Source organism: Tauraco erythrolophus, chromosome 4 (assembly GCF_009769465.1).
Source record: "Tauraco erythrolophus isolate bTauEry1 chromosome 4, bTauEry1.pri, whole genome shotgun sequence".
NCBI lineage: Eukaryota > Metazoa > Chordata > Aves > Musophagiformes > Musophagidae > Tauraco > Tauraco erythrolophus.
In genome coordinates this window covers 84,248,350-84,271,588 of record NC_141468.1, presented here as the reverse complement: position 1 = coordinate 84,271,588, position 23,239 = coordinate 84,248,350, and the positions used below count along the sequence as shown (strand labels likewise).

Genomic DNA, 23,239 nt, shown 5'->3' with positions numbered 1-23,239 from the left:
GCCTAAAATTCAATCTACAGCTCTCTAGTACTGATGACAATCTTAGTTTCCTAAAGAAATTCACTCCTCTGTCTTTCAGATAACCTCTCTCTGCATCCTAAACCTGTGTACTGAGGGAAATTTAGCTATGGTTAACCCCTTGCATACCAATTTCAGATAATGCTCCAAACACTGACAGTGACGAGTACCCAAGAGAGGCCTGTGTCCTTTACTGGTAGAATTGAGTAGGTCTTTTCTGTCCCCAGCTTCTCATAAATGAAGATATGAACAGCATTTGCCTCCCGGAGCTCTAAATTTGGGCTTTGTGCCAGTTATCTACACAGGGCCTGAATTTCTCCTTCATTTTCTGGGTTAATCCCCATCAAGTGTGGCAAATCACTGCTCGAGGGTCCATTTCAGTATACAATAAGCACATCCCTCTCTGGCTTTGGCCACTTTGAAATCAAGCTTTTGTTCATCGAAGACCCAAATTGTATGAAAAGCAAAAATACACCATGTATAAGGCAGGCACAGCTCTGAAATGTAGATTTACTATCATCTAATTTAGTAAAGCTGTTAGAAAACAAGTTTGTAATGGATCAGTTTAAAGGACATTCCCACAAGAACGTAATAGAGTTCATCTTCCGTAAATGACTTAGAAAATTTGAAAACAAACCCTGAATCTACTTTTGGCCACTATTTTAGTTGTTTAAGGAAAAGAGAGGTGGTGGCCCATTGCTATAAGCAATGGAATCACACCTAGATCCAAAGTTACTCTGAAGTTTAATGACCCAGACACAGCCTTACTAGACTTATGACCCCGTTTTATTCAGATGGATACTGGTTATAGCTCTGATAGCTGCACCAAGGATGTGCCCTAATTTATACAGATGTGAGTGAGAGCACGGTTGGTAACTAACCGGATTCTGATATAGTCCTCGTTTCAGATATTTGATATGATATTTTCATCATAGTGGTCGAACGGGGGAGAGATGTATGGGTGTGTTTTGGGGTTCCTGTTTTGTTGTTGTTATTCCCACCCTACCCACCCTTTTCCTGGGGACATCATCTTAAGCAAGACTCCTGCAAAGACGACTAGCTTGTGTATCCTTAAATTTGGAGATGGCCCTGACCAAATTGCAGGATTGTGAGGTTGAGGGGGCAGAGGGAGACAAGACAGAAGAGGTGGCCTCAGATTTCTCCATGTGCCCGTCTAATCACTTGGGCTGAGTATCTCGTGGGACAGGAGGAGATCTCCACTCCTTGCAGGTTTATTGGACCTCTGAAGAGTTGTCCACGAGCTTTATTTCACCTCCCGAGAACAGCCGTAAGGAAGTCTGCGGTGTCTCCCAACACTGTGTCTGCTGCCGGTACCTGGTACCGGCTACTGCTCCTGGAGCTGCGGCTCCAACAGAGCCCGGCTGAGGAGCAGCCGCCTCCCGCAGAAGCCTAAAGCCCCGTGCGGGGCCGGGCTTGCCCGGGGCAGGGTCTGGCCCCGTCCTTTCCCTGCTCCTCCAGCCGGGCCACCCCGGGGTGTTCGCGGCATTTCTGTCCCCTGATGGCGAGGGGGAAGGGAGGCAGGAAAAATGACATTGGGGAGGGACTGCTGTGCGCGTTGGGCGGGGGAGACGCGCGTTTGCCTGCCGCCTGGCTTCTCCTGCCCGCGGAGAGGAGATGCTGTCGGGAGAGGGAGAGCCTGGGGAGCGGCGGCTACCGCCTCCCAGCCCCCGCCTTCCGCCGGGGGCAGCGGCCGCTCCCGCCGAGCACACCGCGCTCCCGGAGCCGGCGAGCAGCATTTCCCACCCCTTCCCGTGCAGCGAGCGGCGCGATCGCCCAAACTCCCGGGAGGGGAGACACCCCCCGCCGCCTCCCCTTCCTCCTCCTCCTCCTTCTTCTCCTCCTCCTCCTCCCCCTCCTCCCCGCCGCAAACCCCAAATAAAAGGGGCGGGGGGCGGCAGGATGCGCCGCTCGGCGGGGAGGTCGGCGCCGCCGCCGGCCGCCTGATGCTGCCGCAATTCGCCATTGCCGGGCACGGCTCGGAGCCGAGCGGAGGGAGGCGAGGGGCAGAGGCGGGGGGCCAGGGGGCAGAGGAGCAGCAGCCCCCCCTGCCCGGCCGCCCCTGCGGGCCGCGGCCGCCGTCCCCCCCGATGCCCGGCCGCCGCCGGCGGGGGGCCCCGGGGGCCCGCTCCTGCCTCTTCTGGCTCTTTGTGTTGCTAAAGGTAAGTGCCGGGGAAGGGGAGGGGTGCGGGTCCCCACCTCCCGTGGGCACCGAGCCCCCTCCGCGCCGCCTTTGTGTGCCTTCCCGGCGGGACGGCGGCGCCCGGGCACGGCTGGATGGCTGTGCCCGCTCCGCCTCTCCCGCGGCCCGGCGGAGGCAGGGGCTCAGCCCCGGCGGTCCCCGCTTTGTGCTCCCGCGGGCAGCCGCGCAGGATCTGCATGTGGATTTGGGGATGGGGGGGGGGGGGGGGGGGGGAGGGAGCGGTGCCGCCCCGCGGTGCGCGATCCGACGGGCCCCCGCTCCCGTGTCCCCTCCGAAAGTGCCGGCAGCCCCGGCGAGCTGCGGCGCCGCTTCCTCCCGTCCTCCTCCTCCTCCTCCGAAGTTCCGCGGTTCCCACCCAGCGATGCCGAGAGAGGGGCGGGGTGGCGGTTTGGGGGTGTAGTGCCCAGCGGGGGCACCGCGCTGGCTTTCAGCACCGCCCGCCCCGGCCCCGGGCACGGCGCTGGCTCCGGGAAGCGCATCCCGGCGCGGCGCGTTCCCCCGTGAAGTGTCTCTTACCGGTGATGCATCGCCCCCCCGCAGGGGAAGCGTTACGAAAATGGAGCTAACAAAGGGGCGGGTGGTGTCTCGGGTGGGGTTTATCGTGGCAGAATTGAGCGTTGCTTTCTGATCGGTACCGTGCCGCGTTCAGGCTCAGCCTGTCTTCTCGGCAGATTAATTTTTCAAAGTTCTGCTTCATACCGCAAGCTTGGTTTCACATGACATTTTTTTTTTATCTTAGGCTTTCGCTCCTTTAATGGTTTCTCAAGCATACTTAATATGCTTCGTGTAATTTCTTAAAGAAAATATATGTGCTGTCGAGGCGAACACCACTGCCTAGAAGTGTCATTGCCCTAAAGTACAGCGTTCAGCACTACTAAAAACTTTGTTGTGTATTTGTCAGTCACCGTTAAGGAGAGCTCCGAGACTAAGGACCTGACCTTTCAGAGTCTTATAAATGTAAATGTTCTATGGAAATCAGCAGGACTCCCTGTGTGAATAGGAGTTTGCAGGATCATGTCCTAGAACAGCAGTGGTGTCACTTCTAAAATTGACATTGCATTGACAGAACTATTTCAAGGGAAGCTTTCACAGCATCTGTTCACATATAGTAGTCAACTGCCAGCTGTCTCATTTTCATAACTGCTGAAACATAACATTTGTGCAAGATAAAATGTTAATATACAGACAAAATTCTGTTCCTTGGAATTTGGTGATTTTTTAAAAAGTGTTTATTTTTAAGAAAGTAAGACTGTGGATGTTATGGCCGAGCAGGAAGATGAAGGTTCTAGTTTGTTCCCTAATATAGAAGTGCAGACAGTTTTAAATAGCTGTTTTATCCCACAATCAGAGAGTTCATATTATGCTGAATCTTGACTTTTTAAAAAAATCAAGGTGTTTTGGTGGCGTTTTTTTTGTTATTTGTTGTTGGGTTTGGGTGATTTGTTGCTAGCACTACTGTGACAAAAATTACTGGGGTGAATCAAGACAGGAAATACGTAGTTTACATCTGTAAAATACTATACTTGTAAAATAAATAATAAATCTCAGGAAATTGGGCAAGGTTTGGGGGTAGCCACGGCCTCAGGTTTTCATTCAGTTGGAAAGTAACCATCGCTTTTGAGCCAGATAAAAACTCTGGCAAACCCAGGACTGGAATGACAAAGAAAGCTGATGAGCATTAGCAGAATTTTATAGTGTAAGAGAAGGTAAAGCTGTAGCTCAAGATAAAGGTGCATCAGTAACACCATGTGTGACTGGATTATGACTTTGGTTGGATAACTAGAGTAGACTTGCTGCCTTGTTCGTCATTATTAGACACTAGAATATGAGGAGAACTGAAATTTAAGAGGGTGCTCCAAGTAAACATGGTTACAGCAGAGAAGTTGGGGAAGAAAGAGCCGTGCTTGTTTCAGATCACTTGAACAGGACCATTTCCCTGAGCCTGAAATTCACCTAATTTTCTTTAACATCTGCATATTTTTTTGCACTGACAAATAATTGATTCATAGATTCATAGATTCATAGATTCATAGATTTCTAGGTTGGAAAAGACCTTAGAGATCATCGAGTCCAATCATCCCTAATTGAGAACAATTGATGTTAAAACAAGGCATTTCCCTGGTTTTGAGCTGTTCAGTTCTGTCAGCTTGTTGAAGCAATACTAAAATTATCCAGCCTCGAGTTATTAAATTGATGTTTCAGCTGGAAGCTAATCTCACGGAGAAAGCAGCAGCAGCATTGAGCTGGTGAATCTGAAGATGGACAGAACTGATGCCTGTGTGCTCGCTGTTTCTGCGTTAGCAGCCCAAATGTTGCTGGCTGAGCTCTGTCTGCTTGATGTGGCCTTGGTGCCCATCTGGCAATTTGTAAAATCGTCAGCAGGCTTTGCACAGTGATAAACCGGCTCAGAGCACATTTGCTCTTCCTATTGTCATATTTCATGGTGTAAAGTAATAGTGCCAACTGGTTTCAACTCCTGAAGTTGTCTGAGGTTGCTGGTACAGTCAGTGACAAAAGGAGATCGAACAGGGATATTGCCCACTGCATGTCATGTGCCTGATATTGTTGCCCATGGGCTAGTAATATTTAGTTCCTGCTTTCCCAGTGCGATGTGAATGCTTTCTGTGCTCCAGGGTAATACCATAATCTTTTTTTTCGAAATATAGAAATGCAATCATGAGCCTTTATTTTTCTCTTTCTTTTGTGGTTATCTTTTGTGATGGCTAGTTTAGAAACTAGCAGAAGAAAGGCGTTGTGTGCGAGCTCAGATATTAATATGAATTTACAGGACTTGGGAGAGGAACAGGGCTGCGTCTGACTTCAGAGAAAAGCCTCCAACCATTCTGATGTAAGAATCACTTAATATATTGCTATTTTGCAATGGATCTGCATTCTCCGTGTGTTTCAGTCTCTGAATGGCTGGAAGACATAGTCTTTAGCAGCTTGCTTTGTAATTGTAATTTGTTTTGGTGTGGCAAAGGCATGGCTCATCGCAGCTGAAAGGAGAGCTGTACTTCAGCTAAATAAAGAACAGTGAAAAGTAGGCACGTTCCCTGATGCCCAGTGACTGATGTTATCTTTCCCATCTCTTCTAACTGCAGTCCGGCTACCTTCCCTTAGTCATGTCTACACCGAGCTTCAACCAGTTGAAGTTCTGCCCTGGATTAGATGACTGGTATGTCAGATGTCCCATGCTGTTAGTATCTTGCCCTTGGGGGATTTTTATGTTTCCTTGCTGTATTATTTGTGTTGGACAAAGTAGAGCTTAAGTGGAGGACAAAAGCGTCTTAAACATGTCAAACCTCATGCTAAGACATCATTTACAGTCTCTCACACCTCCAAGGGGATCTGACCAATGCTCTCAAATAGCAAAAAAAGGAGAAAATTGGTTGTCCCAGTAGTTCCCTGTATGGATTAAATAGGATGGATGACACCCTTCAGGAAAATTGTCTACAAATACAAATAAAAAAATGCATCTCTCATTTCCAGGAGACTGAGGTCTTTGTGTATCAGTCTTATGTATACTCTTCAGGCTCTATATATAATGCAGCAACACCCTCTTCCTTTCTCTTAGCAAGGACAGGTTTTTATGTCTAGCAGGGGAGACTTTTGTCCACTACAGCATCAGTTTATGGAGTCTGGTGTCATAGTGAAGTCTAAATTCAGGTTTACATGGACCAAGACATTCCAAGAGATATAGATTCTGTAAGACTTTACTCAGCACAACCTTACCCTACAAAGAAGATGTGTTTCTACTGGTGTAATTTTCAAGAATATCTGCATCTAATGTTAATAATCTGCAGCAAAAGCCATACCATCAGGACACTGACTCTTTCTGTGGGAGAAACCTTTTTTAAGAGAAAAGCTGATTTCGTAGCTGGGAGCTCCAGTGCTTCACCACTGTTTCCCCCTGGCTGGAAAAAAAAAAAAAGGACACTTCATGCGAATTTTGATGGAGAGACCTTTTAGCATCTCTTATCTCTCTAAGAGGTGCTGGCTGAAGCTCTCATTGAGAAAACAAGTTTCTGTTTTTTTTTCCTCATGACCATGTCCTACTAGTATCAGAATAAAAACTCCCTATCTTACCGGTGCATTTTCATTTGCAAAACTAATGTAATGTTTCCTCGTGAAGGGACAGTCTCAGAGGAGCTACTGAGGTAAAACAGCCTGAACCTTTCTGCCTACAACTAGTCTGAGACTATCTGGGCTGTATGGGAGAGAAAAAGCCTCCTCCCAGCAAAAGCATACACTTTTCCTTTTTAAAAAAAAGTTTATTATGAATAGTCATCTGTCACCCGAAACTTCTTCAAGTCATGTTCTCTCTCATTTCATTATTTTCATGGATTATTTCTAGACTAGGGTGATCCTAGAGGGCAAAGCTAATGAAGAGGATGCTTGGATGCCAGCTCATGTTTATGGAACTGTAGCAGGCACTTGCAAAACTCTCTCTGCTGCTGAGGGTTCATTGTGGTGAATGACAGTGGACCATTGAGAAAAGATCTTTCATCCCTGCAGGAGTTACGAGCCCTGGATTCCAATTGCACGAGGTCAATAAGGCAATTTCTAGGTGGTATCACCTCAGTCAGAAGCTGCACTCAAGGGTGATCCCTCATTCGGGTTAAGACAGGGACTGTGCTGAATAAAGACTTGGCTGTGGCAATCCCGTGGCAATTCGTCCAAGGGCTCACGGATGGATGTGCTGACTCAGCTAGAGAAGCCCACTAATCTCTGCGTTTCTGATGTCACTACGCAGAGCAATCCGGGCAGATCATGGAATGACCTTACAGAGCTTCAGAACGAATGTTAAACCGAACAAAGGCTGGTGTAGACCCGTCTTGAGACTTATTTTACTAGACAGCCTCAGCTCTGGAGAAGAGAGCTTTTTTTTTACTTAGGTTTGTGGGTCAGGACAATAAATGTCAAAAAATAAAGCTTTGAGAACAGGTCTTTTTGCTGAGTAACTTAAAAGGCTCGTAGTCAACTTTGGTTTTAAGTGTTCTTTAGAATTATTTGCCTCATCCATTGGAGAAGGATGTATCATTTTTGTCATCCTGAGCACTCTTATCTTCTAGTAAATTAGCGATTACATTTTCGTTACTTAGGATTTTAAAGATTCTATTCTTGTAGCAATATGTAATTGGTTGCAATGTAAAGAAAAAAATCTAACTTTGATAAATGTTAAAAACGTTTTTTACATGAAAATCTTTACAGAGTTTTCGTACCTAAGAGTCTACAATGAAAATGAAGAGAATGGCTTATTAAATATGTTCTGCACACAAAAGCTGTAACTTGCTTTTTATTAAGCTTCTATCCATGTGTCGTTGAAAAAGGGAAAATATTTCTGTAAGAAATGTGGCAACACTTACTAGCTGCCACATGGGCAATATGTAGCAGATGAATGGAGAACAAGAGATACTTGAAATGGAAAGGTTACCTTGCTTTTCATGGCACAGTGTGATCTTGAGTGAGTACAGCCAGTGAAGGGAGCAACTCCCAAGGAAGAAGTCTGCTGTCTTTACAGTAAGCCAAACATGATGCATTTCATTTCTGGAACTCTTTCATTCTTATGCTAGGAAATTACAGTGGGTTTTAAATGAAGGAGTTCCAGAAATAAAATGATATGCATCATGTCTGGCTCGCTGTAAAGGTAGCACGTTGTACCAGAGCAAAAGCAGTATGTGCTGTGCTCAAATTACTATGAAAATCTTAGTGTTTTTCTCTTCTGTTACATGTGTGAACTTAGAGAAGAAATACTTTACAGTAAGTATTGGTGATGAGAATGTTTGCGACACAGCTGATAGTCATGGGGAAGAGAGCTGTCAGGAGATAGGTTTTTAAGAGAATTAATGCACCCAGCTTTCAGTATGCTGGTCTTGAGGTGGCAGCATGGACATGAGAAGAGAAGATGTGGGATAGGTGCTGTGAAGGGGTAGAAAACATAATGTTGGGGATGGAAAAATTTGAGTGGGACATTTAAGCACAGGGATTGAGCACTTCAGAGGAGCTGAACGGAGATAACAGAAGTCAAGAACTCTGTGCTGTTCTGTGTCAGCTAGAGATTTGACACGAGGTAGCTGATTGGTAGATGTGAGCCTCTTGAAGGATAAAAATCCTAAATTCCTTTTTAAGTACTTTGGGAAAACCAGATAATGTTGCCTGTCAGTCTAACAGCTGTGATTTTGAAATGATTTGGCCTCAGTGCTCTTTAGGATGTTGGGACATGGGTCCTCTAGTTGTGTCAGAAGGGTTTGAACAACTGTAGCTCCTTCGTGTGCTCTAAACCTGTAGGTCTCCAGTTTAGGTATGTTGACCTCAGACTACGTAATGCAAAGGCCAAACCTTTGGGATAAGAGAGGTATGACCCAGTCTCCAAGTTGTCAATCAGATTAGAAACTCCTCCAATTTTAAGAGCTTTCAATTATTTCCTCTTGGGCTAGACACATGGCTAGAATCAGCTCAGAAGGAGCTGTTCTTCAAGACTGAGAGGAGTCCCTGGAGCAGACCACAGACTGTCCCAGTTGCCTCGTTGCCTTTGTGTGATCTGCTGTTTGGCACACATCCGTTATCTGCACTGCAGCTTTTCAGGATCATTTCCTCGTTGTTCATATGGAAGCCGTCTTACCATGGAGAATCTTTACTCATTACGAGAAGTAAGGATCTTGTTCTCATCCCACTTACAAGCAGCAAAGAAATTTTAAACTCAAGTAAGAAAACAACAACCTCCCTCCAACACCCTATTAAGATGTAGTGAAGAACAGTAGAGAGAATTCGTGGAAAAAAAATTCCACAGAAAGAATGCTAATTAGTGTTTTCCCAAAGTACCGCAAGGCAGATTTTTTTTTTTTTAAAAACGGAACGTTTTTCAACAGCAATGAAATGAATTTATTTATTATTTGCTTAGCACTGCTGGGCCTAGCTTTGTTCTGTATGCAAAATATCTGCAGACTCTGCCTGAAGTCTGAAAGATAGACACATCAAAATAAGGATGCTCTAGATAACTGAGAAATTATTATCATATATGCCAGTTGCTGGTATTCTCTAAGGGGCAGTATATCTTCCAAACAGAAATAAGTTACAATTGCTTCCCCCAGGAGCTGAGCAGAGGCGTTTTTCTGTTGTTGTTGTTTGATACTTTTTGGTTTTATTCAGCATTGATTTCTACAGGATGTTGCTCATCAGAGCTTCTGGACATTTGCATCAATTTAAAGCATCAAAAAATAATTAATAATCAATGTGACTTTAATCCCTTCAAAGAGAACCCGTTAACCTACAAAAAATGCTCTAGCTCACAAATAGCTTCGTGAAGGGAACTGTAAGCCGGGCAAGAGATCAAAGAGAAGCATCACTCATATATATATATATTTGGTTTTTTTTAGAGAGAACTTTTATTCGAAACAGAGAACATAGCTAATATTTTATTGCAGTCTGCTTACTGTAAATTAGGAGGTTTGTTTTCAAAAAATGTTCTTTCTCTAACTTGGCTGCCCCTGCTTAATCTTGCACTGATACTATCTTGAGTCATCAGTGTCTGCTTCTGAGGAAAAGATTATGATGTCACAAAATCAATATCAGAGGATCCTGTACTGTAATCCCTTTTCAGGGAAGTCCATTAAATCAATGCCTCTCCTTCTGTGAGTAATGACTGTAGAATCAAGCCCTCTAATTTTGCTGTGTGAAGGAATAAGCAGATGGGATGGGATTTTACATAATTAACTAGCAGTTATTAAACGCAACAAGAAAAAATACGACACTTTCTGAAAGATAAATGAATACACAGTGAATACTTAAGTGTATTTCAAAATGATGTCTGGTACAAAATTCCCTCTCGGTGGGTTACAAAATAATGTGTTAAACAAACCCCAATTTTTTATTTATAAATATTTTTTGAAAACTAACTCAGGACTCCATCGTCTCCAAAGCCAGGTCAGGTTTCCTCAGCAGCGTTGTGGGAAAGCATGTGAACTACAGAATGGGGACACCATATGATGTCACCAGCATCTAACTGAAACAGAGGCGCTCCACGAATACGGATGATGATTTTGTGGTCTCACCTGTTGTTTGTGTGCAACGCCGACGTCTGTTAGCTGGAACCAGCACTGTTGGGCTGCCTCTAATTCTTAGGAAGCTGGGAGCTATCAGAGAGCCTACTGTGCGTCTGGGAATGGGTCCAAAGTCCAAATGAAGTCAATAGAAGTCTTTATGTTGCTTTAAATGGGCTTTGGATCGAGCTGCAGCAGGAAGACCCGCGATCTCGGCCGGGTGATGCCGTGAAGTTTGATGTGCAGCACAGAGCCAGCCATGACGTGCCAGTGACCTTGGGCTCGCTGCAGTGTCGGTACCGCAAACTGGTGGCCGCGGGATGGTTTTGATTTTTGGAATCTGAGAGTCTGATAGCTTAAAGAAACTCCCCATTAGATAAATCTTGAGCAACCTTCTTGCTTCAGGAGCAACTGTGTTGGCAAGAATTGGTGTGTTTTAATCTGCTGGTGGAGCTGGTGTAATAGGAGCACACTTGAATGCTTCTGCTCTTGTTACAAGAGGAGCTTCTTTGCAGGAAACTTGAGTTGTGTAGCTAGTGCTAGGTAAAAAAGAGGGTGGTTTTCTCTGGGCAGAGCCATTAGTCTCCTCTTCCTCTGTGCGTTTTAAGGAGCGCTCAAGTAAGGGTTCAAATTTATGTTCATTTTAGCCTCTAGCTGCTTTTACTGGCATTGCAGCATTAACACAGATACCTGGATGGGTGGAAACCAAACTCTGCATTGGCATCAGATACACGCTCACGTATGGATCTGAACAGTATGGCTGGTGCCTGTCCCGTTAATAGGCCAGCTGACTCAAAAGCGACACCAAAACCCAGTGAGGATCTGGGGCCTTTGCATTTCCAAAGAAAAACTCTTATCCTGTTCCATCCAGGTGCGATCTGAACATAGCTATTATTTCCTAGACTCTTTCACTTACTTACTTTCACTTCACTTCCAGTTAACTACAGAACAGTAGACTTTCATATCTGATCACACAAATGGAAATACCAGTTCAAACTACATTCACATGCTTATCTGAAACGCAGAAAGGAACCAGAATTTGAAAAGCAATTTAAGACAGGCGTCTGGAAAATAATTTTTCTCTGAAGGGCAAATGCACGGCTAAATGAAGAGCTGACAATAAGTCCAAGTTATATATGGAGTAGTAGAGCTGCTCTTGCTTGGAGGAGCTCATGGTGGGGTCAAATCATCGGAATTCCTTCTACGAAGAAGATAAAACTGGTATTCTTAGATGTACACATAGAGCAATTGTGGAAATTAACTGAGCTTTGTCTGTTTCTGCATGAAAATGGTTGGTTTAAAACTTGAGAATTAAAGAGGGGTGAATGATCAAAAGAAGTTAACGATAGCAGCAAGTTAAAAAAAAATGAGTGAGTTTTGGAATTTTGACTACAGTGCTTCAAAACAGCTTTAGATGGGGTCTGTATCCATATCTGCTGCGTATTTTAAATATTCTTTAAAAAGAAGATATTTACTTTTCCCTCTTGAATATTCTGTTGTTAACGGCCTGAACTTTGCAGGAGCCTGTTTGCAAAGCAACGTGCCAGAGACCAGTTGGCTATGGCAGACATCACACTTGATGCTGGGACAAAAGGATTTTTATATGGTGGCGTAACAGCCTAGCTATCAGGTACCAGTTTTTCCTGGTAGGCATTACTACAGTGGGTGATGGGCAGTAGCAAGTCAGGATATTGGTAAATGTCCAGGTGGAGGAAACACATTCTGGAATGTCTGTTGTGTGGTGCCTGGGCATTCTGCTTGGAGCAGAGCCGGAATGCTTTCCCTATGGCCTCAGCAGGACTGGCATGGCTGGAATAGTTGCAGGTGACGTTATTTCATACACAATTAAAATATGTTTGTGAACATTATGAGTTTAGGAGATAAAATGGAAAAGACAGAAGCGTTTTGGAACATGCCAGAGCATATCTTGCAGGCTTTGTCTGTTCCAGTGATGTTTTTCACAGTTATTCCTGCATCTCTTTTCTTTCTTTAGCTAACTTTCAATAAATATATGGCCTGTTTGGAGGTTGGCTTTTAGTAATGGTATCTTGTAACGGTTGTATAGGATCAGCTGTTCATTGTCAATATGTGCTGTGGGGCAAACTGATCTACCGGTCACGATATTTTTATTTTTATCTGAAAGATTTTATTTCTTTTTATTTTTTTTTCCAGAGGTAGGGATTTGTTGCCCTTATGAGTGCTGGTAATATGATTGAAGCGTACGAGAGAGGGTGGATGCTTGAATTACCATTAGTTTTAACTGGAAGAATCAATCTTGCCATTGAAATGTTTAGAATGGTATGACTTGGTTTTCTAAGCTGATCGTTTATCTGCATTTGTCTGCTGTCCTATAAGGCGTGTGGGTCTCACATGCTGCTTAGAAAGAAAGGGTCAGGTTCTTCTCTTGCGTATTCCCAGTGCAATAACTTTTTGAGGTGAGGTTCACCCACACAGCACAACTGGGCTCGCAGAGCAAGTGTCTTGTCTGGAGGGATTCAGAATTGTCCCGATTGCCAACAAAATGGCAAATGCTGTAGTATAGAGCGGGGACTCCGCGCATCCCTGAGGATACAGGGAAATGCGTAGCTGGTTGGAGTCACAGAGTAATTGAGGCTGGAGGGGACAGCTGGAGACCACCTGGTCTGAGCCTCAGCTCAAAGCAGGACCAAGGAAGCTGGGGGCTGAGGGTCATGTCCGGATGAATTTTCAGTGTCTGCAAGGATGGAGATTCCACCGCCTCTCTGGGCAACCTCTTAGGCCCCTGCAGGAAAGGAATGACAGTCAATTAAACCTTTTGAAAAATCATGAATTGAGACTCAAAAGAGCATGAAACTGTCTTATTAACCTGACTGTTTTTTTCCGAAATTAATTTTAAAAAGTAATTTTAGGCTAGCTTTCTTTGTAGAATTTAAAACTCTGTGTTACTGTCACAAGCTTTTTGCTGAAGTCTGCTGGTTTTCTTGCATTCACCTGCTCCTTGGAGCTCGAGCTTTAAATATAACATCAAGGATAAAATTCTTAGACCTGCCATTGTTAGAATGAGCCTTAATTATCACTTAAACTTTTGCGCAGAGTCAGGCAGGTATCTGCCATCACGGCACATTCATTTCACAGGTTCACAATTCTCAAGAATGCTTTTTGGTTGAGGGTTTTTTTTTTTTTTAACCTGCTTATGACTTACTCTTCTGGGAGGAGTACCATGTCTTCGTATATTTTACAAGCTTAGGTCTTGGGCATGCAGAAACCATGAAAGCATCACCACGGGGGTACTTGTGAGCGACGTGAATTAAAGGTCATTGAGGTGGGGCTGGCCTCTGTCCTGGCTTGGCTTAGTGCTGGAGCAGAGGAATCCGCCGTCACTGCATCCAGTTAGAGAAACTTGGAAAAATCGAGGTCGAAAAATACGTATCTCAAGGGAATATGTGGAATCCTTTCTGGAAATTTCCCTTATGCTTTTTATATTGATAACTGAGCCACTGCTCCTAAAATCAATAGAAGATTACAGGGGCTCAATGCACTTAATGAGCTCCAGAGGAACGGTTACTTTGGGCTGTGATTACAGCTTCTGCTGCCTGACTCTGCATCATGCTAGCATTTTATTGCTAATGATTTGTAATGTCAGAGGGAAGGATAAGTTCAGCGATTCATTAGTTTTTTCACACATTTTTTTCCTTGAAATTATGTTAGCTCAGACTATCAGATGTTTACTTGTCCATGCTAAAATACAGATTTCTTTAACTACAAGATACAGAATTAAAAAAAAAAAGGCAAAAAACCCCCCACAAACAACAAAAGCAAAAAAAACCCTACAAAACTCCCACTAGAACAACAAAAGCCACCTCCCTCCAAAATTAAAAAGTCCATAAAATGGTTGCTGTTCTGTAGCCCTTACTTGCTCCAGTTCTGTTCCATGAATTCTGATTTCCAATATCACCATTAAAAAAGCCTTCTACTAATAGCTTTAAAAAGTTAGATCTTCCAGTGAATAACAAAAAAGCATATTTTAAAGTTCTCAAAAAAAAAAATATATAAATAGTCTCATAATGTCATCTGTTAGATAAGCAAAATGGTACTTTTCCCTCGAAGACCCTACAATGCTGGATTCGATGTATTTTGGGAAGAAAGACAGACAATTCTGCAGAACGTGCTTACTGCTTGTGAAGTGAAAGGTGTCAGCAGAGAGTGTGAAGATATCCTGGAGAACAGAGCTTACATGGAATGAGCTGAGTTTATAGAAAAAAGGAAAAAAACCTCTGCGCCTCTATATATTTAGCATAAAAGAAATGGATGGAGAAGGGATTTTGAGATGTCACGCGTGGCCTCGGGCGGACCAGCTGTGCTCAGACTGTGGGTTCGGAAAGTTTGGTTTTCTCCTCCCGACTTTTTTGGAAGCCAGCTGTAGCTGTGGCCAACTCTCTGGCCTCCGCCACGCGTGGAGGGTGGTGTGGAGGAGAAGACCTCGAGGTCCACTCCACCCTTCGCCGTGGCCAGCAGAACTGCAGGGCATGTGGGACAGGGGCTGCAGGCTGGAACGGCTCTGCCATGGAGCCCCTTGCCTGCAATGCAGTCTAAAAGCACCGTTTCAGGTGCTATTGATAATTTGGAAGGATTATAGATTATTAAAAGAGGGATGGTCTGATAGTCGTGAGTCATGTGGATGCAGGAATTTCACATACGCTCCAGTTTGTTGTTTCTTTGTGTCTTTTACCAGTTTAAAGAACAAAGTCTAGTGGTGTCAGATGGTGGCCTGGGATTGATCCTTTCTGGTTTTGTCCAGAAACGCTACCCCCTGTTCCTACAGTTCTATGTGACGGATGACTGGTACTTGCTGGATGCCCACTGTGAATTTTCGCAGTGATAGCAAAAAGTCTTTTGGCGTTAGGAGACGAGCCCCCAGCCCCCATCTGAATGAGGGGAAGCAGATGGACTGCAGAGATGTGTCTGCATCCTGCACCCAGGAACACGTGTGCTACGTTAAGAAGGCTAATAGAGGGGAAGGGGAGTGTCTCCTTCTGCCCCCTGATAAATCCATCTCCGTGCTGTCAGAAATGGCTGTAGAATGGGAGCTCTGGGATTTTTCTCTACTGAAATGAGAAAAAGTCTCTCTGGTCTCATTTATCTCTTTTCCTCTTTGCATATTGGCATACTCCTTCGCTGCAAGTATTTATCCAAAGTCTTTACTTGGAGTGTCGGTCTAAAGGTCATACCCATTTTTTTCCCTCTTTCTCTCCTTTTTTTTTTTCTCTAGTCCCTCTGTTTCTAAAGATGTCAAATTAAATAACTGATGATTTCTTCTGATGCCAGAAGGCCTTCACAATATGCATATTAGGGTTTAGTGTAGTTTTCTTTTCTGCCTCTCAGTGCTTTCAATTTGTATGCAGAACCATCCTCTTACCATGAACTCCTGTGCCCAGAGCTGAGGATTATGTTCTTATCCAACATATGTACTCAGCCTGAAATGCTAAATCTCTGCTACTAGAGGAACGGAAAGATGTTCTGGTTAAAGGAGCTATGTCAAAGTAACCAGTCAGATCAAACTATAAATCGTTTCTGGTGAGAGGCAAGATAAAGATACTTCCTGAATGTTTGTGTCCCCTGGCCAGCACTAACTCATAAATTTAAATGTTGCTATTCTGACTGCGAGAGATTAAACAAATATGGGTTTTAATTAAAAAAAAAAAATCAATCGATTTTGTGTCAGTGATAAAGGAGGCTCTGTGGATGCTGTACTCTACAGGAGCGGTCAGATTTTAGCATGGGGACTGTGGAAGCGGAGGATGCCGGGGTCATTCCCCCACCCCGTGGCCTCGTGATGGGGCACGGGAGGGCGGTGGCTGGGACCTGCCCAGATGTTGGGAAGGATCCAGCTGCTCTTGCAGCCAGCCTTGCCTGCCTGTGGGTTGTGCTGTGGCTCGTGGGGGCAGAAGTCGGCCAGGCTTGTGAATGGTGCTCCTCCATCCCTGCAGCTCAGCGCTGGAGAAGGGTCCTGTATCTCCTGAATTCAGAGACAGGCAGTGTTTCTAGCTGGGGAGAAGGTAGCGATGCTGTGCTTTCAGCTGGTCCTTTCCCTTTGGGGTCATTTGTATCCTGAAAGGGAGGAAGCAGGCACTGTGTCCTCCGATGTGCAACTGGGCTGTGGTAGTGCATCCCGCTCTGATACTCCGCTGGTGGGTCACGGAGGGGTTGCTCTGGTACCTCAGCTCACGTGTGTTCTGGGGACTTCCATTACCACTCACGTAGTCACATTGTTATAACAGAGTGCTGACTGGCACCCAAAATGCTGGTGGGGAGCTTGTCCATGGATCAGCTGCAGGCTAATCTGCTTTTCGGTTTGTGAAAGTGGGCTCAGTACTTGAGGAGGTAGAGGAGCTGGACCTCCAAGGCAGCATCTTGTTGGAGAGGTGAAAGACATTTCTAGAAACGTGCAAAGACAAAGAATCTTTTCCTTTTCATTTTCCTTTCCCTCATGAATTAAATACTAGATGATCTCTTTTTTTTTTTCTTTCTTTTTCAGTAATGGGCACAGTGTGTGGATGTTTTATTTATTAATGCTGTGCAAAAAATATTGTAGAGGTTGGGTATTCAGAAGGTTTGAAGGACAAAATAATAATTTGGATTGACTGACAAAAATAATTTCATAGTTCTTGCTATGGCAGAGAAGCCTCAGAAGCTTCCCAGCAAATATTTGGATTCTCCAGAAAGAACATTTCAATGCTAAGCTTTCAGCCCTCTTTAAAGAAAAACGGAGGCAGGGAGAGTCAGTCAAGGAAAACTCAGCAACTTTAACAACCATTTGCAGATATTTGCAAAATAGTTGCAATTGTCCGAGATCTGTATTTTTCCAAGAATAAAATACCAGCCCATTCCTCGCATTTATCCGTTCTAGTGTTTGTTTCTTTGGTCTCTTTCCTCTCCAGCCCATGCCTTCCCCTTCTGTCTCACCTATCATCTCCTCCTGCCATGCTCAGCCCTGATTCTCCTCCACCTGCACTTAACCTTGGTCGAGTCCCTTCACCTCCACCATGTAACCTCATCTCCCAAGTATTTTGCTTTTCACTTCTATGTGAGGTTGTATTTCTCCAGTAAACATTTTGGAGTGTGTTTCCTAACAGTCAAAGAAGAGGCTTCTTCGCACACGCCGTTTGCAGCCATTTAGCCCAGCTCAATAGTTAACTTCCAGTGCAATGTTAAATAGTCACAAAAAGACTTATGATTACATGAAAAGACTATTTTAGTGAAAATAGCTGCTATTCAAATAGAGATTGTATTTCTCAGGGGAAAAAAAAAGGGGCTGATTACTGTGCTTAGTCACCTACGCTGTGAATTCAAAGGAACTTCATCTGAAGCAATGGTGTTACACTGGATTTTACCAAATGTAACCAAAATCAGCATCACTCCCTGTGACTTTCAGCTCAGCTGACTGTAACCGTGCTAGGGTTTCATAACCTTGTCCTGGTGACAGTTCATAGAATCACAAGATGGTTGAGGTTGGAAGAGACCTCCAGAGGTCATCTGGTCCAGCACCCCAGCTCAAGCAGGGCCACCTAGAGCTGGTTGCCCAAGACTGTGTGCAGACAGCTTTTGAATATCTCTAAACATGTACCTCTTTGGGCAGCATACCACAACCAGTTGACCATATACCACCACCAGCTGGCCCTGGGATACCAGCACAGAAACAACATATAGCAGACCCTTGATATAGATACACTGCTGTAAAATATAAATAGATCAACTATTTTTTTTTCCAAATTAAAAATTCTTTCTACCTTAGAAATATATGGTTGTTTGTCTTAAAAATATTGTGCTGTAATCTTAGAAGGATGGGAGCTCCAAAGCCTTCGTGAAGAGTTTGAAATGGATTTTTATTCTTCCTCCCCTCTTCACCTTTTCCTGGGAAGCATTTAATGCAAGTTTGTTTGGGTATTTTTGTCTGTCTGAATTACCTATATTCCTTCCATTAATCATACTCCAAGCTTTCTGGTAGATAAATCGGTCCTCTTCTACACTAGGACAAGTCGATGGCCCATAAAATAGATTTTTTTTAGGAGTATTGCTGTGGTTATGTGATTTATACCAAGGTCCTCCCTAAGTGCTAAACCCACGTTTACTAACAACGGTGGTGCTCCCACACGACATCCTGGGATTTAATCGATCACGTTATTAGCAAACGGGAATGCTTTCTCTAGAAGGTACTTGACTTTGCTTTTGGATATCACTGTTTTAAGTTCTTACAGTTTTTGCTACAAAACCGGTCGCTCCATCAATTTGTGGAAGGAAATAACAAACTAAAATGGCAAAAGCGTGTTTTGTGAAGTTTATCTTCAAAGGGTTTCACTGGAGGTCTCCAATCCGTGGACGCAACGCCGGTGGCTAGGTACAGGTTGTGATACAAAAGGAATTGAACGACAGCTGTAAGCTGCAGCTGGAGATGTGTGGGACCTCTTCAAGAGAGGTGTCCTGCTAACGGCACAACAACTCCGGCTTTGCTGCTGTGTGGGGCTCCCGAGCAGGTGGGGCAGCTGGACTGGTGGCCCTGGGAGAATCTTGAAGGCACATGGGTCACGTAGCAGCAGAGAGAGGCTGAGCTGTGGGGATGAAGCAGGGACACAGTGGTAGGGACAAATGAGCAAGCCTCAGGTGGCCATGCCAAGAGACGGGTGGCTTTGCAGATATTTCCTCTTCTTCCTTCCAGAAATTTTGTCCAGGTGTGTTTACATGATTTTACAAATCTTCCTGAGTTTCTGGATGTCTGATAGCCAGAACAGATTGGATGATGAGCCTCTACAGCCTTGTAGGAGCTACTAGGCTGTGGAGCCTTGCTTAAGCAATAAACCCAACCTTCCCAGAATGCTGAGATTGCTGTGCCCATGCAGGATAACTTGGAGTTAAGAGGAGAGTGTTGCCTTTCTGCTTCTGAATGTGTTAGGAAGCACTGCAAGTGCCTTCAAAAGCATTTGCATGTGTGTTTCTGTACATGTTCAGCAGTTTGGTTCCCTTAATCCCACACACTAACATAATTACAGTTGGATCAGCAAGGCAGGAGCTTGCTTCCACTGAAATCGATGTCAAGCCTTTGCTGTATTTCCACCTATAAAGGTGGTGGGACTGGGCCACAGTTAAGGGCCCTTTTGTTCCATTGCCTGCTTGCAAGCATGGACCTCACCTGAGCAAGGCTATGCCTAACCTGGAACACATGGCTTTGACAAAGTGCCCCTCATCCCTCAAGAAGAGTGGGAACTGTACTTGGAGTCTTCATTAAATTCAAAGTCTGGTTGGTCAAATATTGTGTTTTCAGCTATGCAGGCAGTGGAAGGGTTGGGAACGGATGGCTGGGAGGCGATGGGGGACACAAGGAGCAGGTGGGCTTTGTGAACGGGGAATAAGGATGACCAGTAAAGAATGGCTGAAATTTTCATGAAGACCATATCGATTCTACCCATGGGAGTTCTTTTACCTTCTGCTCATTTCTAGGAATGATTTATCGCTAAGTAAGACGGTTCTAGATGTACATCAGCTGTCAGTTGAAAAAGAGTCTGTAGATGAAATGCATTCAAAATATCTGCTGTTATTAAGCAAATAAAGTGACCTGAACTGGAAGTGTTCACTTGGTCAGCAAACCGATTGCTATTGTAAAACCTCGCTTGGCTGCATTTTGGTAAACTACAGTTCTGCACTGGAAATGGTTATTTTTAGGTTTTTCCTTCAACAAAGAGAGAGAGGAGATTCTGCTGAAGTGGAAGCATCTCTGCAGATTAGCATGGGACAAAGGGTAATTAAATCCTGGCGCCTAAAGATGCTGAGAGAGGTAGAGAGTATTAGCACTGGTGTTCACGTACTTGGTGATGTCTGTCTCATCTCCTTAGGAAAATGAAAATTAATGATGCAGTATTTTGTATTTTAATGATTCCATACGTGTATTTAATGGCAGTTTGTAAACCACAAATCTTGCCTTCTTGTCATTAATATACAAATGAAGATACTGAGTTTTATTTTCTGGTTATTTTTTATTGTAGGTTAACATGTCCTTTTGAGACTGCTAAAAATCATTCTCAGATTAATATACCCGTTTTATACATGTGTAAGATAGGCCCTAAAAGGAGCGTGTTCCTGGAGTTTGGGACCAGGCTGCTCTTTGTGCCTTCAAAAACATATGTTAGGTGAGCTGGGTAACCTGCCTGTGACACACCTAATGCACTTGCAGAAAGGGGAATAGGGTTGAGGAGAGAGATCCACTGCCTGTTCTGATCACAGGAATACGTGAATGACTGAACAGCGACTAAATTTCAGTCATAAGTAATGTATTAACATGGGTATTACACCATCAGCATTGCCCTTCTGCCCTTAGTAAAACTAAAGAAAGTTCACCTTTTAAATCGTATTCAGATTTATAATTGAGTGTTTTGAGTGATGGCTTCATCTGCTGCAAGCAAAAGGAAGTGATTTATGATGTGTGTCAGTAGAACATTATTACGTGAGGAGAGATTAACAATCATAATTTCAGACTCAACAGTATTTATAGTTCTGAATTGTCTGTTTCAATGCAAATGCTCTGTCTTAAATACTGTGCTCTGTCTTAATTAGATAAAATAATCCTTCCTTGCTTGGGTGGTCTCCTAAATTAGCGACCAGCCTAGTGTCCTCAGGATCATGCTTTTCCATTGTTTAATCCATACTGACTGTAAAAGCTGGAAGAAAAAGAGAAGAAACTGGTCTCTGACGTATGCAGCACGAGAGGCATAGCTTCAGATTTCAATTCCTCTGGATTCATTTCCAGTTGTTCATTTCAAGAGGAGGCTCCCGTAGGCATCAGTGGGCTCAGCTCAGGCTTCCCCTGGTTGAGTAGCTTCTGCATCGCACTTTTTTGGGAATTTCTGCACTGCAGAAGTGGCATCAATAGAGAGTTAAGAGAGGGAGCATCAGCCTGACCCGGTGCACCGCAGACACGATGGAGAGGGTACAGCCAAGCAGGGAGGCAAGATCTGGGACCGGTGCCCCGCGTCGGCGTCAGTTACTCACCGGCCCTTTGGCTGGATGGGTCTGCAGTGCAATTGGGATACGGGATTCCACCTCAGGTACTTATGCCTAAACTGATTTTCATCTCATTGGGTCAGCTGCCATCAGCAGATGACGGGCGCTGAGCACGCGGCCGAGGTGCTGCCCGCGCCGACACCGGGGTTTCCGGGGCTCTGTAGCTGGCGGGCATGGGGCCAAACCACCTTCCACATGTGTAATCCCGTTGAACTCAGTGGGATGGCTTCCATGAAGGAAGAGCAGCAGAATTGCGACTGTGCAGCGTAACCGTGTTAAAATTGCTTGGCAATGGAGTGGGGCTGCGTTTGCGGTGGGAGCGCTGGGGAGCGATGGATAACCAGCCCAAGATGTTTCATATAGGTGCTAAGGTCTGATAACTTACCCTCCAGACTCGGTCACCTCTGTCCAGACAGCATGAATCCAACTTGCTCAGACCAGATGCCTCAATTTTGGATAGTTTCAGCTGGGGGTGAGATGAATCCAGTGAGGAAACTTCAGGTGTTCTGGCAGCAGCTCCATACTGACCTGGAGTCCAGCCAGCCCCCAGCACTTGGGAATCCCATCCCTTACGGCTTGGGTTGTCCTGTGCTGACTTTTCTTGCCCACATGACAGCACAGGCAGAGGGATTTGGGGGCAACAGATACCTAATAAAACACAGCGCTGGAAATTTCCTGGCATCCTTGAATACTGAGATTCAGATGAAACTTCATTTAAAAGCTTTCTGTAAATTACGTGGAAAAGTGAGGGGTTTAGTTTCACTAGGAGTGCATGGCAAGATCTTTTGAGGGATTTTTGTGCATCAGAAAATGATGACATTTTGAAAACTGACAACAACTTTAAACTTTATTAATAGCACCACTGCTCCCAGGGGTTCGGTACGTGGTGCTGGAAACATCGTATGTTCATTTTCCCCTCGTTATTCAAGGAAAAACATCCAGCTACTGAGGAGAAGGGTTGTTAGTATTTTCTCCGTGCCAGGTTTTTCTCCAGTGGTGTTTTTGTTTCTGCCCTCTTTAACAGAAGGCGAAATACAGGATTGTGTTCCGTATCAGCCTACAGCATTGCCAAAACCTGACATAGGATTTGCACAAAGTTCAGAGATGATATTAGAAGCTCTATCTGTAATATTTATTAGACATCACAGTAAAACCTGCCTGGCCTCTGGTTCCAGTATAATTTTGAAACTCCCATTAGACTCGTTGGATGTTGTAACTGAAGTTCATATCTCTTAAATGCACCTTTCGGCTGCATACGATTTTATGCTGCAAAAAGCAGAGGAATTTCAGTATCTCCTGTTCATGAAAGCTTCTGGGTAGTTTCAGCACTTTTTGAATGAAGTCATTTGGACCAAGGTTTTCAAAGCTCTGGAAGAGATTTGAAAAAACATTAATAGGAGATGAACATTAAAGCATCAACCCTATTTTTTAAATCCAGAATTGACTTCCGCTGCCTTTTTAGACTTAGGATTTCACCCTGAAGCCTTAGTAATGATGGCTGAAACCTAGTCAGTCCTCATTCCCTTCTACGTATTGCAGGTTAAGCCAAGAAAGCCTGGATAAAATCAAGAAATACTTATTAGTGACTTCCCACTTCATTTTTTGGAGGCAGAGAAGAGTTTGACCAACCTTTTTTTGGTCGTTTTTCCGTTTCAACAAGCACTTCTTCTCCAATTAGATGTAGAAATACTGAAAAAGCGTGAAAGAAACAGTTCTCTGGCTAGTAGCAGAAACTGCCTGGAATCACGTAAAACTGCACGCGCAAAAAGTCTGAATAGATTACAAACTTCGAGTTGCCCATCTAACCTGTTGAAAAGGTTGTCTGTTTTATATAATTGGCTTTTAATCTCCTGCATCTAAAAGCAAGGCTTTCTTATGCAGAAGAAAACAAGGCTGGCAACCCGTATCTGGGAAATGTTGTAATGTACCTGTT

At 44.3% G+C, this 23,239-nt stretch overlaps 1 protein-coding gene across 1 annotated transcript in view; it reads left to right on the top strand.

Annotated features, from left to right (window-relative positions):
- The first annotated feature begins 1,982 nt into the window (after positions 1 to 1,982).
- The window catches only part of PTPRO (protein tyrosine phosphatase receptor type O), a 158,193-nt gene continuing 136,936 nt past the window's right edge, over positions 1,983 to 23,239 (top strand). Inside the window, exon 1 of the mRNA XM_086610604.1 lies at positions 1,983 to 2,198. Coding sequence (XP_086466730.1) covers positions 1,983 to 2,198 — 216 coding nt within the window. The remainder of the gene's footprint in view (positions 2,199 to 23,239) is intronic.